We start from the raw sequence: 16355 nt of genomic DNA, 5'->3' as shown, positions 1-16355 counted from the left end.
TTCTTTCTTCTGAACTAGTTGACAATACACAAATAGCATAACACACCAGAACTTTTCATAGTTTCCATTTTTTGTCTGCTTTGCAAGGAAAAGTATTAAAATATCATTGAAGTTGATGAACCATGAATCTGCTGTCTGTGCAATACATAACAGTAGCCAGCAAGACAATGAGGAGCCTTGTGAGAATTCAGCACAGTCCCTCTCGCCATCCTGTGCTAATGTAACAGCATTCCTAGCACTTTGACATATCTTGTGTGATTGAATTTAGAATTGTTCACTCAGTTGGCTTGAGGTTTCAAATTGGCAGTAAATAGTTAGTTAAGTAGAGCTGTGATTAGTCTATGCAAGTTGATATCAGCTTAAATAAGTCTATATGATAAAAACAGAAAAGCGATGAAGCTTTTCCATTTTTATTTGAGTTTATTCAGTTGTGTTGCTAGCAACACAAACTGAAATTAAATTGAAGTTCTCATTTACGCAACAGGAATGTCCTTAGCACAGTGTTCCTTGGCATACTTTTAAGGACAACTTCTTGAAAGAATACTTTGAAATTAGGTGACGAATTTTGAAATAATAGGAGAATGAATAAAGTGCTCAAACAGGTTTTCAGTTAACATTAGCTAATAGTATTGATTGTTACTTGAAACGAGGCTGACATTTTGCCATGCAAAGTAATGAACACCCAACAAAAATACCCATCCAAATTCAGGTCTGAGCCAATGTTCAGATAGCAGGAAGTAAGGTAAGGTAAAATGACAAAATTCCAAAAGTCATTTTGAGCCAAACCAACATTTTTCAGGCTTCAAAGAAGTTGATATGGGAGGTACAAATAGCAAAAGTCTCTAAATGGGCTTTAAATTAGGAGGGCAAAGATTACATTTGAAAAGTAGACAGGCTGTAAGATTATGTCAAATCACGAAAAATTATATAAGTCCTGTGAGCTATAAAGTAAGAAATTAAGGCACATTAGGATACTACAGGGAAACAATATTCTGCTTTTTATAACACACAGTGCTCATTTCAGTATTTAAAAAGTAATCAGTGGGACTCCTGGAGATTGAAACTGTATTGCTGATCTATTAGTGAAGAACGCATCCAAAAAATGGTGATAAATGTGAGCTAAGTGGTGCAACTGGCATGGGTCATCTGAATAAAAATAAATTTTGTTATAATTCCGTGATTTTCCTCCAGAGTATGTTGTTGTGATAAGAGTGAGTGTTAGAAATATTGCAGTACTTTATGAATGTTACAAAAACACTCCATCTTTTGATTACTCAGTGAAGGAAAAAATAAGTTGCAAAATTTTGGTGGACAATTATTGAGGTTAATCCAGACTGAAAATAGCACCTGGAATCGTATGAAAGTTAAACAAGCTATAAATAGAATTATAGAGGCAAATTTTGGCAACCGTAAAAGCAAAATAAATCACATTGGAAGAAGTAGCTTGACGTATTGCTGAAATGTAGATGACCTATAACAATTCCAGAGGTATCTTCCAGCCTAAATAATTCTGTGATTCTGTGATTAAATATCAAAGTTTGACCTGCACTGAGCAGGGAATTGGACCTGACTGACATGATGATACTGTGATTTGAACTTCCAACATGAGAAAAAGATATAAGCATTAGTATGGATCATTACCTGTTACGGCTTATCTATTATTTAACGAAATACAGCTGGGAAGTGGAAGAACTGAAGTATTTTAAAATTTAGAGACTACATAGCTAAAAACTGAAGAGCTGTGTGGATAAAAAGATCATTTTCTATTTTTAACCCAACTTCGCTATCTTCAGTTGAACAGCTACAATTCATATCAATCAAGAGTGTGACTTAATGTTTTTGTAATGTATATGCTTGCCTATCAACCTGACTGAGTTTTGTTTATCTATCATTGATTTTGATTGTGGCTTATTTCTGAGTAAACTAAAACAACATCCTGCTATCCAAAATTTCCATGAAAACTTTTTAAACTATGCCTGTTGAAAATAAGACAAGATCATTGCCTATTAGGAATCTTTCAAAAAACACTGGGGGGGGAAAAAAAAGTGAGCAGTATGATAAGAAAGCTGTCACTTGCCTGTATGGCTGTTGCAGAGAGTTGTTTACTCCTTCAGGTTACTAAAGAGTTACTCTTCAGTGGTTTTGTCCAGGACAAAAGCAAACAGTTGCTGTAAGTTTTCCTTTTACTGCATCTGCTCTCTCATACTTTTTAGAGTGAGTGAAGACTAATTGGAAGTTTTTTCTTCATTGTTCAGAATGATAATAAAGGTAATAAAAATCAGAGAGTTGTCAAAAAGTTTCCTAGAATTGTTCACACATCTGCATGTTTGATTACATAGGTGTTCTAATCAGTGATGTCAAACAGCCGTGCTTTATCAGAAGTTTGTATGCGTGGATTAAGTAGACTTATGCACCTTGCCCACTTCTAATTTTATCTAAAACATTAACAAAATTCAACATTGTTGAAAATAGTGATGACCACCATATTGGTCATTTAATTTTTAAACTTTTTTTTTATAAACAATTACATTCATTGTCTCAACACAACACTGTGCGTGTGTCAGAATTATTTTGTCAACAGTTAGTAACTGGCAAAAGTCGTGAAGCATGAGGGGCTTTTGTAACCATTTCAACATTTCTAATTATAATAACAACATATTCTTTGATCTGTATTTGTGAATATTTTGTTTTATGACTTTCCATTTGTTACCCACACTTTCAGTGATAGTGCCCCTATTGGATCTCATATGGTGTAGTTTTACAAAATAAGGAACTCTTAATCTTCTATGAGAAATAACCATATGATATTTTCAGTTATTTCTGAAAAAGTAGTTTTCCATATCTCAAAGTGCACTCATTAACACTTGACCTAGTAGTTAATTTTGCACAACTGAATTGTTTGTTTTGCCTTAATGAAATAAATTTTGTTTCTGATTTTGATTAGCAGCAAGTCTTTTGCAACTTCATTACTATTGAAACAACGTATCACATACAGTTGAATGCTGAAATCTGTGTTTTCACAATCTTCTTTGGTATTCTTGTGATTTTGGTATATTTTAATCTAGTTTGCTATATGCTGAGAGCTTTCCTAGTTATTGCTGGCCAGTCTCATTTTCTTCAGAACCTTCAGACAGCCTGTGTAAATTTTTGAGAGCATGCTCTTATTCCTTGAATAGTATTGAACAATGAACTGCGTGCTTTTCAGTGTCAGAATGCCAAATAGTGGGTCAGATCACTCAATCAGCTTTATCAATAGCAAGACTTACCAAATGGCTGTCTTTATGCAACAATGTATCTTTTCAATGATAGAATGAAGTTTAAAAACTTGTCAGTGATACCATAACTTAATAAAAATTCACCTTTTTATATACACCTTAGCATCTCTGATCTTTTCTCCTCAAAAGAATTGCAGAGAATTTCCTTCTCTAACTTAAGACTGGACTCTTTTCTTCTCTTCGCTAAGATTTTTGTTGCTTTGTTTGCCACCCTGTTCCTTCCCCCACCCTCAATTGAGGGGGAAAGGGTACAAAGGATGGAAACTTAAGCGTTCTTTCATACTGTTCCCACGCTAAACGTTTCTTGTCTAGACTTCTCACTAATACTTCACATCTGCACCAGATTTAGCACTTCCCTGGCTTCAGGCTGCTTTTCTTTATTGACGCTTTCTGAAGACATACTGATAAAATATTATCCATCTTATTATAAGAAAACTTAAATGCTCAGTATTTTTACTAAATTTATGAACTTTTACTAAACCTTTTCCTGTAAATGTGATATATAATAGATGGCAAAAATATGAATTAGGTTCTTGAATTAAAAAGTATCATCCATACCTGCATTCTATGGGAAATTCTTCTAAAAGATCCCTTTCTAGTGGTGTTATACAGCACAGTGATGGAATGTTAACATATAGATACATCTATGAAGACAGATTTTCCAAATCTCTTAAAAATTAAGTGAAAATGTACCCGATCATAACAAACATTCCTTATTTAAATAACTGTATCTCAGAGAGTTACTGCTGAATTTTGACTGGTTTTGGTAGGCTCACTGGTTTTAATGTAGCATTCTGGCAATGTATGACTTAATCAAGCAATTGTCCTGTTTCTAGGGCTTTGTCACAAATATACTGAAACGATTTTTACTGTATGCAAGAGTGTTCTAACCTTAGGGATTTTTAACTGTTCTTAAAATAAGACTCGGTTATCCTTGCACTGAATTGATTTTTTCCAGCCATTAGGTTTACTTGGTCATCAACAATTATATGAGTTGATTTGCTTATATTTAAAGCAGTTTTCTTTCCTGGGTGGTGAGCACTAAACAGAGAACTAGCCATCTTTGCCAGTAAACTGCAGAAAAGGAAAATATTGTTTTGGAGGAAATGACCACACTAGAATCTTACCTGAAATGTTCAATGTTTCAAAAATGTAATGCTTTGTATTATGTTGTCATGTATTATCATTTATTTCAGTGTATGAAAATAGCTTTGTATTATCAATTATGTAGAGAATTATGTTCATATAATTTGTAAAAGCTCTTAAAATACGTTTAGTGGCTATTGAGCCTTGAATGAAAGTCCCATCTAAAACATCTGTATATTCCACTTCAGGTAGTATTTAAAGGATAATAAATTCTTACCTGTATGTAAATCACATGCTTGTATAGTGCTTGGCTGTTTTCCTTGGTCTATTTAATTTGCTACTTATCTTCATACTTTAAGTTTTTCAAGACAGGAATTGTCTCTGTCCTTTCTCTCCTTCTGTCAGCAGAGTAGCTAATTCAATGGTTCTAATGTTGTCTGAAATGCTGAGATTTATTGCAATAAAATGTATTCAAAAGAGCAGCATGGCTGTATAGTTGTTTTTTAACAATTTCTTATGCCTTGAAATATTTCTTTGTTCATTTTTTAAACAAGTAACTGAATTTTAAGCATTTTAGATAACAAGTCTTTCCAAGTAAGCCTTAGCACACAGTAATGGTGTAGTTGTATATAAAATGGTTTGAATATATAAAGAGGAACACCTTTTGTATTTTATTAACTGCCAGCTGCTGAGAATTCAAGGACCTTCAGCTTTGTTCTACTGGAGTGGATTGTTTGATATGGTTTGTACATAAATCTAGTCTAAAACTATGATTTTTATTAATTTTTTTAACGCTATTTAGAAAAAGTAGAGCAAAGGTTAGGTAGTCTTTTTGGAGTTGAAGATGCAGTTTGGCTGATATGTTTGGGATGTTACTTACCAATGGTAAAGCTTATTAATAAAGTAAACTACTTGACTCATCCTAGTATGTATTTTAAAACAGGTGAGGCTAATGATAAAGATGTTCAGGTGGTGGAACTTCCCATTGTTGACAGCTTACACCCACGGCCACCTTATTTACCGTTGGCTATCCCTGAAGACCTGGCTGATAGGCTAATTCGTGTACACGGGGATCCTGCTGTGTGGTGGGTCTCGCAGTTTGTGAAATACTTGATTCGTCCGCAGCCTTGGTTAGAAAAAGAAATAGAGGAAGCCACAAGGAAGCTTGGTTTCAAACATCCAGTGATCGGGTGGGTATTTAGTTTTCTTTTTAACTGTCTGTGCTTTAATATGTGTATATATTGATTTCTGTTCAGGACAAATTGTTTTATGATGGTTAATGTAGAGCCTCAAGCATTTTGTGGGGAGAGAGGGTGCTTTCTGGATGAAGCTATTATTTTTTAACTGTGTGTAATACCAGTTGGTTACAAGTACTTCTTCAGCATACTTGTCTACCTTTAGTTGGACAGATTATAAAAGGCAGCTCAATAGAAGCTTTTTTTATATGTCCTTCCATATCTAGTAATGTAATACAGAATTTCATTCATGTAATTGCTTTACAGCTTGTATTCCAGACACTTTTATGTCTGGGTCTTCTTTTCAAGTGCCTATAGCCTTTACGTTTGAGGAAAAAAGGCTAAGCCTACATTTTACATGCCACAACCTACAACTAATTTTATTGTTGGCTGCACCTGAACATGGTATGTGCCTTTCCCTTTCCTGCTGTTTTCCCTATTGTTGTTTCTTAGCAGTAACTATGAATTGGAAAGGTCTGTATGGGGAGATATGGGGAGAAGGAAGGAAAGCACCTATGGGCAATATAGAGCAGCTTGTGGAAGAAAGGTTTTACTGTCATACAACGTGAAAAATTTTGCTGCTGCTGTACTAGAGTCTGCAAATATTGCTTGCTTTGCCAGAATTTTCCTTCAATCCTTAATCTTTCTTTTTGTAGGAGTACACAATAGTTCTGTCCAAATGTTAGTTGGCTTTTGACCATTGAGTTGGTAGGCCACTTCACCACTGGCACATCTGAAGACTTGTCAGGTTTTAAACAGATGGGGAAGATGCATTTTTAGCTATCTTCATCCAAACCCTGCATTGTAGTTGGTGTCCCAATATATCCATGATGCAAATATTCGTATTTTTCTTTTGAACTGTATTGATCAAGCATTATCTAACTACACGGGATAACTTAACCTTCTGCACAAAAGGAATACCTTGTATGCTATAATTAAATCTCCTTCATTCTTTTCCTTCAGTTACCCTTTGCCTTCCTTGCAAGATTATTATATTGCTTTCAAGAACAGACTGACAGCTCAATTCATGTTGTCAGTGTGTCTTGATGGACATCTGAGTTTTAATCCTTCCTTGTTCTTCCTTGTTTTATGTAGAGATTCAATTTAACATGCATTCTAAAAGCACAGGCATGAAATCTAAAGTTAAAATTTTGGTTGCTAAAGTATGTATTGTATTTATAAATTGAGTTCCTAGTTTCTGCCTTTTTCCAGTGTTCACGTCCGAAGGACAGACAAAGTAGGAACAGAGGCAGCATTTCATCCCATTGAAGAATATATGGTACATGTTGAAGAGCGATTTGAACTTCTTGCTCGCAGAATGCATGTTGATAAAAAAAGAGTGTATTTGGCTACAGATGACCCTTCATTGTTGCAAGAGGCAAAATCCAAGTAAGAGGAATTATATTTATATTACAGTTTGTTCCTTCTGGTTCGCTTTACAGTTTCTGACTATTGTGTGCACAAATCAGTATATTTTTTTTTGTTATCATTTATACAGTTAAGATTGTATTTTAGCTTCCAGTGATTTTGATTTTTCTCTCAGACATCATTCTCTTTTTTTTTTTTTTCTTTTATTTTTTTTTTTCCTCGAGTATGCTTTTCAAAGCTTAATGTTAAAAATCTGGAAGAATTGAGCAAGATACCTGTGACTACTTAAAAACAAACCAATGCTGTAAAGCAGAAGTGAAAATATAAATAATGAATACACCAAACCTTTTATAGAACACACATATTAAAAAGAAACTCTTCAGAAATACTGTAAAAACTAGTTAATGTATTAAGAAGTTTCAACTGTCCAAACAATACCTTTCTGTGAATAGTTGCCAGAGAAATTTTTATAAGTTGTTTGAAAAACTTCTGATGATTCTTTCAAAAAGATTTCTATATTGACAACTTAGAAGACTTTTGCCCTACATTTTGAATAATTTTAAAGTTTGTCCTTAAATATACGTGGGAGTCTTGATCTGTAACATTGTCTCTGTCCCTTTTTTGCTCTTTGTCCTCTTCTAGCTCTCCAGAACATGGGTGTAACAACCTACCCTAGCTATAGGATATCCCAGCCTGTCACAGAAAATATAACTGTGTTCAAACCTGGAAATACACAATATGCATCCATTTACTCCTAACATGGCCTGTATTTTCCTGTAAAAGCTCATTTGCCACTGAGGTGGCAAAACCTTCTGTTTAGTAAAAGAAAGCAGATGCATATGGAAGAATAATGTTCCATATATAACTGTATTTTTCTTGGATTATGGTGTTTATGGCATTTAAAAAAATTCACAAATGCTTCTTGCCATGACTATGGAAACTTGGATAAGTATTTCACATGCATTGAATTTAAGCATATTTGTTACCGAATACAAGTTTGCATGTTTTCCTTTTGAGTACTATTTATTTATCTGTCTACTGAATAGCACCTATTTCTGTTCCCAAAATTTTTGTCTCTCTTGAGCAGAAGAATAAGTATTTTTTCATTTAAGCAAGGAAATTAATACTTTTTAAAATCAAGGTAAGTAAAAAATGGCAAAGTTTTGAACTGTTTTATTCTTGGTCGACATGCTTGAAAAAATATATAAAATAATATACTGGATTACAGATATTCTTTGAAATATACAAGGTAAGCAGAAAATGTTATTTTGTAGTAGAGGAATTTTCTACAGCATTGCAAACCTGTGTATTTCAATTGTGCTATTTCTATTTTCCTTTCAATCTATAAAGGGCTGCTGTTTAAAATTATGGAGTTTTGAAAAAACTAAATGAACATACACAACTCCAGATGATGGCAATCTAATCCTTCCTTTATTGTATATGTAGAGACAAGAACATTAGCAGCTCATTAGTACAACATTGATTTTGTACATTTTCTTAATAAAAGCCATAGAATGTCTAAGTTGTGAAGCATTTTTTATGTGTTGCTGCTGAGTTTTCAGGTCATAGTTTACACTGAAACATAATTTCCTAAGTTGCTTGCACCCTACTGTTTCTTGCAATTGAGTAGAAGGCATTTGAAACTTCCTGTGACTTCGTAGAATGCAGGATGTAATTTGATGTTTCAGCATTTAAGGACATCTGAAGGCAGGTTAAGGTCAGGTTTTGGAAATAAAGAACCTTTTCTTCCTCTTCTTGTGAAGAAAATTACAAATTAGTTTACACCTCTGACAAAAAAGTTCTAGTCACTTTGAACTAACAAGCTTTGGAAACAGCTGTCGATGTTGTACTGCAGTAGCTTATGTTGCCTTCATTATTGGATACAGTAATATCAGTAAGTACTAGATGTTATATATCCCTTTACATGAGAGGGATTGGCTGTCAAACAACATTGGTATTTAAATAATGAAAATTTAGCCAACATTCACATAAATAGGCACATTGTTTCTATTAAGAGAAGTATTTCAAACTATTCATAGTAATGAAAACAGAAATGTTTTGACTTAAGTTTCAGAAACTTCCTTTGCAGTCAAATGTCTACCAACTGCAAGTACAGTAGTAAAGACAGTGGAGTCAGTACTATCAGTTTGTAGAGTGTTTTTGTTTATTTTGTTTTTCAAAAGAAAGAAATAAGTGATGTATTTTCAGAATTAGGATGATATAGAAGAACATGATTAGAGAGGAGCATGGTTGAGAGTTCAACAGCTGTAATGGTTATGGGCTTAAAGCACTTGACAACTTCTGGTAAGCAGAGATCATGGTATTTGTCTTTAAAAAGTGATATGTTAGGGATGGTGTAAATTGCTTGTTCTTTGGCTCATATAATAGTTTTCAAATACAAACTTTTAAATTTCTAGTGTGTGTATTTCTAGTCTATAATATTAATGGCAGCATATTCTCTGTTTAAGGTAGAGTATTCAAAATAATGCAGCTCAACATGCACATAAATTCTTAAGAAACCATATTTAATACATTTCTTGTTTATATATGAACCTATTTAGGTCTTTTTCTCATACGTATGAGCACTAAAATTCAACAGATTACATTCTTCCTTTCAGGATGTTTACCTATAAAGTCACCTGTATTTTGCTTTTTCATTTTTTTGCAGTAATTTGCCTCCCTCATGAGGGTTTTTTTCAGCACTTATGAAAGCTTTTTTGCCACCCTGTTTCGCTGTTTATTTACTTCCACAGTAGCAAGTTAATGTCTTTTCTACCTGTGTACTACCTGTAGTTTAGCTTTTGCAGCCCTCCCTGCCCCCACGTCATAGTATGCCTAATATATAGAATTCAGTAGTGCTTCAGAGTTCTTGAGTCTGATGAACAGCTCACACATTTTCCAGTTCTTTTTAGAGCAAGACCTGAACAAATACATTATTTCTTACTCCATCTGTTTACCCACCTGATCACACTCTTCTTTCAGAGGGAAGAAAACTTGCATTGCCTGTTCTGGACAATTCCCCAGTCCTAGTGAATTGAGAACAAGACCCTGGGACTCACCTTGGTTTGCACCTGCTGCACAGTGTAGTGATAAGCTATAGTTACACAACTAGTTGATCAGCTTCTGAAACCAATTGGAACTTGAAATAGTCTCATAACTGTGCTTGGTTTGTATCCTTATCTGAGGCTGGTAGGTGAAGGAAGGAAAGATTTTAAACTCTCTCTTCCCCACCCTCTTCTGATTTCTTCTTTTCCCCTTTTCCTAGGGGAAAAAAAATAATCCTTCCTGGCCTCTATATAGGTTTCAAGAATCTATTAGGTAGCTTTAGAAGAATCAGATATTATTTTTAGATATGTGGAGGAGATATACTACATACCTGTAGTCTGATACAAAGAAAATAGTATTATGCCAGTTTCCATTCTTTGTTTTTATCTTCACAGTCTGGTCCTTTCCTATTACAGAGAAGTGAATGTGTGGGTAATTTCTTTGGAAAGCTAGGAGGGATCCCACAAAATAATGTATTTAGGTGATTCTGTCAGTAAGAATATGACATCTTAATATTTATTATTCATTTACCACGCATTCAGGAATCCTAGTAATGGGATTGTGCCTGAGTTGGGCTTAAAAAGCAAAAAAAAATCCCAAAAGCTTACAGTGTAAGTATTACATCAATCATAATGTAAATACAGACGGAAAGGGGAATTGAAGGAAGCAAGAGCTAACTATAAAGCTTTCGAACTTTCATTTCCTTTATTCTTTGTAGTCGTGGTAAGAATAGCTTTAAATAGAATCCAAAACACTATAGTGAGTGGGAAGGACAATTAAACCTCACCTGATGCAGGAAGTCAGTGGGCCACATGTCGCTAAGCTTGACAGGAGTATAGGCTTGGCCTTTTGCTGTGTTTTTCTTTATGCTATGCTTTCAGCCTGTGTTGGAGACAGGATGGTGGACTAGAAGATTCTTTGGTCACACTGAGTATGGCTGCTATTATGCTCACATTTTAGGGTGTTTAAAAGTAACCTCCCAAGCATGAATATAGTGTTGTGGGGGCAGGGGACACAATATGAAAGTACTTGTTTGGAAACTTAAACATGTGAGTAGATAAATGCTAAGCTTGGATCACTGATTTGAAGAAATGGGTTCTGAAAGTGTTGGTTAGGTGAATTTGGATCAACTTTACAAAACAGAATTGAAGGTCAGGTTTAAAAGCATCTTGAAGAATGTTTCCAGAATAAAGGGAGGAAGGAGAAAATTTTAAATGTATGCATAAGATGTGTAATTCTGATTTTTTTTTTTTGTTTTTTTTTTTTACACCAGATCCAATATGACACTTTTTTTGGTGTGCTTCATTTGTTAAGCTATTAGACTGATCTTTTGCTGGTAAGAAATAAGATTCTTCAAGAAAGGTTCTTATGTCTCTAGTTAGCATGTGGATTCTGATTTTTGAGGTCTGAAGGAAGTAATTAATTTTAGCAGTATTCCTGATATCAAGAACTTCCAAAGAGATATGCAAATATCTTTACTATGTTCACTGTCCCTAGAAATGACATCTTCTGTTAAACATTCTTCATGTTGCTTCCCTCAGAGTTGCATCACTGAAATAAGACTGATGCCCATCTCTGTTCCTCAGCTAGTTTTCACGGTAGAGTATGACATATTTCTGTTCAGTCTGTACTTTTTTTCGTAAAAAAAAATAATAATATCATTCACACAATGGAAAAAAATAGAATATGTTGCAAATATTGTGTTGTCATCTGTTGCATTTTGAGAGCTGATTAAATATTGACAAAAAATGTTAGACATGAGAAGAAAATGATCATTGTGATAGAGTTCATCTTGAAAAAACTATTTCTTGATCCATATGCTTCTATAATTTTGCAGAAGAGGTCTTGTCAGTTATCCTAAATGAATAATATTTCCACCTTCTCTTTCTTTTTTGTTTTGGTTTATTTTGTCTTGTTTTTAATGTAACATGAACAACTTCTGACATTCATGATCAGATGCACCCTTTAAAGTTGTCGTGCTGTCTCTAGGATATTTGCCATACATATGTTATTTTTTGTTAGAGCAGGTGTTTCTCTTGGGAACGTGAAATTCTATTAAAATCACTATGAGGATAAATTTGAATTCTTCCTCAAGTGTGGAAGCTTTGCATACAGCTTTTTGATTTGCTCTTGAGATATATTTCCTGATTTAGTAGTCACAGCTAGTGAATGTTAGATGGAAAAGCCTGCTGTATTTGTCCATTTCACTTTTGAAAACAGTTTTCCCATAGTTTTAACATTAAAATGGAATTAATTAGGCATCTTTTTACAATAGCTTGTCTCTCTGGAGACGTTCAAAACCCACCTGGACGCGTTCCTGTGTGATATGGTCTAGGTAATCCTGCTCCGGCAGGGGGATTGGACTAGATGATCTTTCGAGGTCCCTTCCAATCCCTAACATTCTGTGATTCTGTGATTCTGTAATCATGTCTACTGTGCGTCCAGAGCGTATGCACATGCTGCGTTGTTGTATACAAGTGCGTGCGAACTTCAGTAGCTTTACAAGAACTCGTGAGTGTAAACCTTATTTTGAGCAATATTCAGCACAGGACTGTCAGGCTTTGAAGCGTCTAGTTACAGGTCTAAGTTATTGTTGCTCTGGGATTACATCTGCTGTAAAATCTGATTTTCTTTATTATATAGTGTAAGAATGATTAATTCTTACAAATGTGATATGAGCTGCCTCACTATCTCATGTAATATATTGCTTTATAATTGCTACGAAGTTGTAAATTTGAAAAACAGATTTTATTCAAATAATTTTATAATTAGCCCTGTAGTTGAAGTTTTGTAGTTGGCAGGTTAGTGGCATGAATTACACTTTGTGACTGAAATAATATAATTATTATGTAGCAGCAATGTAATTATAATCTTCGTTACATCTACCTGGAAGTTTTCATATAAAACTTATTTTTGGTAGGAGGCTGACTGAAAATTTAATTAATTAGTGCTGCTTTTCACAGTTTATTTCAGATTTCAATTCCCCAGTAAAGGGATGCAACTGTTTTGAGAAAGACCATTCTTTTTCAACACTTCTTCTTTTAAAAAGGATCTTTTTTTCTTTCAAAGTCATTGTTCCATGTTAAAACCTTTTAATTTTATTTTTGAAATAATATAAAACAACGTTTTGTATTTCAAATAAAAAAATTTTGACTTAAAGTGTTACTATTTTGTTTATAATATGTCAAGAAAGGTGTATTGGCATGGAATTTTACATTTCTTTTATTTCCTTTTAACCAGTGAATTGCAAAATCTGTTCTCCATGTGGCCTTAATAACTGTGAAAGACTTTTTTATTGCTTTGCTTAGTTTAGATTAATTTATTTAATATGTCCCTTTTACAGGTGACTGATTTTCTTGCACAGTGTCATAATCAGTATCTAATAGAGAGTATGGTAATAAACAAAATGTAGTCTAGTAAAGATACAATCCCATGTTCTATTTAGTAGTAGAGAAAGTGAAGTGATCTCGGTGTACTTAATCTAAAATCAGTAGCATTAGCAGAATGTGGCATATACTTTCTGATATTTTTTCACTTCTTTTACAGTGTCAGATCTCACAGACTTACAGCATCTTTTTATTTAATTTTCTTTTTTTACTGTATAAAGGTAGGGCGTACTTGGAGGCATCAGTAACATTCTAGAGTGTTCAGAAAAATTATAATTCATTCCCTGTAAAGCAGAGACTCAATTAAAACAAATTAACAACCTTATCTTGCAGTAAAGCTGATACTCCATTAAAAAAAATAAAAAAAATACAATAAGACTTTCCTGTTAATGGTGTATTGTATTTTCACAGGTATCCAAATTATGAATTTATCAGTGATAACTCCATATCCTGGTCAGCAGGACTTCATAACCGATACACTGAAAACTCCCTAAGAGGTGTTATTCTGGATATTCACTTTTTGTCTCAGGCCGACTTCCTGGTCTGTACATTTTCGTCCCAGGTAAACTGCAATACAAATACAATATAGAGTATATGTACCAGTTCTAAATCTTAGTTTTCTTTATGCTCCTGTTATCTTCTTCTCATTGCTCTCTCATGAAAGTTTCAGGGAAGAATTAAAGGCTCGGTATGCTCTGTGAACATTTAGAGGACTGTAATCACTGGTTGATTACTTCTTTTCAATTGAAGTTACTGGCTTAATTAAGACATTTGAAATAAGCAAGACATAATACTAAACATGTTGAGGAGTTCCTTGTTTTGCATGAAGTTAACGTATAACTTGTATCCATCCATTTCTATGCAGCTTAGTTAAGGCATTTAAAATAAGTAAAAATAATTTTAAACATGTCTAACACTTCTTAATTTTGCATCGAGTTAATATACAGCTTGTGTCCATCCATTTCTACACATCATTGCACTCTACTACGGTTCAAACTAAGCTGTTGTCTTAGTTGATTGTGGGAATGGAAAAGAATGAAGAAGGCAGACATTTAATTTCTCTTCAGTCTATTACATTTCTAGCAATCCAGTGGCAGTGCAATAAATGTGAATTCTGACTACTGAAATCCGTAGAGACTTATTGTTGCAGATAATTATATGCCAGAAGCTTCCTTTCTTTAGTGGTCTTATGAAGCAAGTTGGAGTCCATTAGAAAACTGAATTGTATAATTGTCATCATTGGCATTTTCTTCTTTACTATGTCATATTGTATATTAATTTAAAGTATCATGAAAGCTTTTTTAAAAAGCTGTTTTAAGATTAAAAATGATCAGAAAGCAGTATTTTGTGACTGTTATGCTGATCCACCTCATTCAAGTATGGCAAAATATGATTGAAATCAGAGTGAATGTTTTTTACCTGTTGTCATATATGCTCTTAGGCTAAGACACTCCTGGTTAGAAAAGCATTCAACTATAGATGGCGATAGATTATGATCACAGGATTGTACTGTTACACGGAGGTAGACACAAAACTGAAAGTTAAAATTCACTTCAAAAAGAAATGTTTTCCACAGCCTCAAATGTAAATTGTCTTCTGGACTGTAATGACAGTTAGGTAAACAAGCATAATATTAATACTAATATATGATCAATACAGTGATATATTGACCTTGACAGACAGAATTCTTAATAACATTACCATGGCAAGAAGACACCAAACCAGAAAAGGTATAGAAAAACCTTTTTTCCCTCTATTGTGCTTGTGGATATGGTTTTTTTCACTGTTCACCAAACCCTGTGAAGAAAACGACATTTTATAGCATATATAGAAGGTTATTAATATATGCTACTTCAAACATGAATAAACTCCAAAGTAAAAATCCTTGCTAAGAAAAAGCTCGTGAGGAGGCGTCCGTTTTTATGATAATGTTTGATTCAGCTGAAGTATGTCCACTGAATGCGTATCGCAGTGAAAGAGGTGAGCATCAGCCAAGACCTAGGGCTGTATTGGTGTAGAAACAGTTCATATTATGAAGGAAGACTTATGTGGTCTTGCATAAAAACTTAATAAGAAATGTATAACATTTCCCGCTATTACTATATTCAGATAGCTGTGTTAAAATCAGTAAATGTTTGCTTTAAATACAACAGTGGGTATAAATGTAGAAGAAACATTGTTTAAATATAGGTACAAATGGCTTGGACAGAATATATTGGAATTGAATTGTAAGTATTGGAGTAATTTCGAAAGAATATATGTTAAAATACATTGACATAGTTAAGGTGATGCAGGTTGATGGGGACCTCTGGAGGTTGTCTGGTACAACCCCCTTTGAGGGTACCTTTGAGGTACATGATATCTTTGAGCTCCAGCCTTGTTCTGTGTCAACCTGCATTTGACAATCGACATGTTTGCTGGATGACGTATTTGGTTTTCCAGAGTTGCAGAAAATTCTACTAAAGTCTAGGAAATCCTGTGTTAGGCTGTTACTCTCAATAGCTGGGACTATGAATTTGGTCCAACCATCCACTTAATTTATTCTGGGCAATTTCTTGTGCTTTAATAATTCAAACCCCTCAAAAGTCATTTAGCACCAGTTTTGCTGGTCATGCAACAATGTGGTTCTCTGCAGTATTTTCATATATTGGACTTTTCTAAGGTCTGTTGCAAGTTTTCCCACTGGTCAGAAAGATTTCTCTTTGAGTTTAAAATTTGATCCCCTGATCTCTGACATTTGAACTACTATCCCTGTCCTTTCAGCAATGAAATAAACAGTTTGATAGTTACTTTGGCATTGAAGGTAAACAAAATCAGGCTGCTAATGACCACCTTTTGTCCAATCTGTATGAAGAGGAAGTAAGGATAAGAATGTAGTCTAATTTATTTCCAGTGTGACTTCGGACTTTCACATTAATCAATTGTATGCTGAATTTTTTTCATTTTCTTTTCCTTGCCAA

General features: G+C 34.0%; 1 protein-coding gene across 6 annotated transcripts in view; it reads left to right on the top strand.

Annotated features, from left to right (window-relative positions):
- FUT8 (fucosyltransferase 8) overlaps positions 1–16355 on the top strand; it is a 130321-nt gene that overhangs the window by 108287 nt on the left and 5679 nt on the right. For all 6 annotated transcript variants that reach the window (XM_068399507.1, XM_068399509.1, XM_068399506.1 and 3 more), the window contains 3 exons: positions 5305–5551; positions 6809–6985; positions 13807–13957. In XM_068399507.1, the coding sequence (XP_068255608.1) occupies positions 5305–5551; positions 6809–6985; positions 13807–13957 (575 nt within the window). The remainder of the gene's footprint in view (positions 1–5304; positions 5552–6808; positions 6986–13806; positions 13958–16355) is intronic.

The sequence above is a fragment of the Nyctibius grandis genome, chromosome 4, assembly GCF_013368605.1.
Source record: "Nyctibius grandis isolate bNycGra1 chromosome 4, bNycGra1.pri, whole genome shotgun sequence".
Taxonomy (NCBI): domain Eukaryota; kingdom Metazoa; phylum Chordata; class Aves; order Nyctibiiformes; family Nyctibiidae; genus Nyctibius; species Nyctibius grandis.
This window is presented reverse-complemented; position numbering and strand designations above follow the sequence as displayed.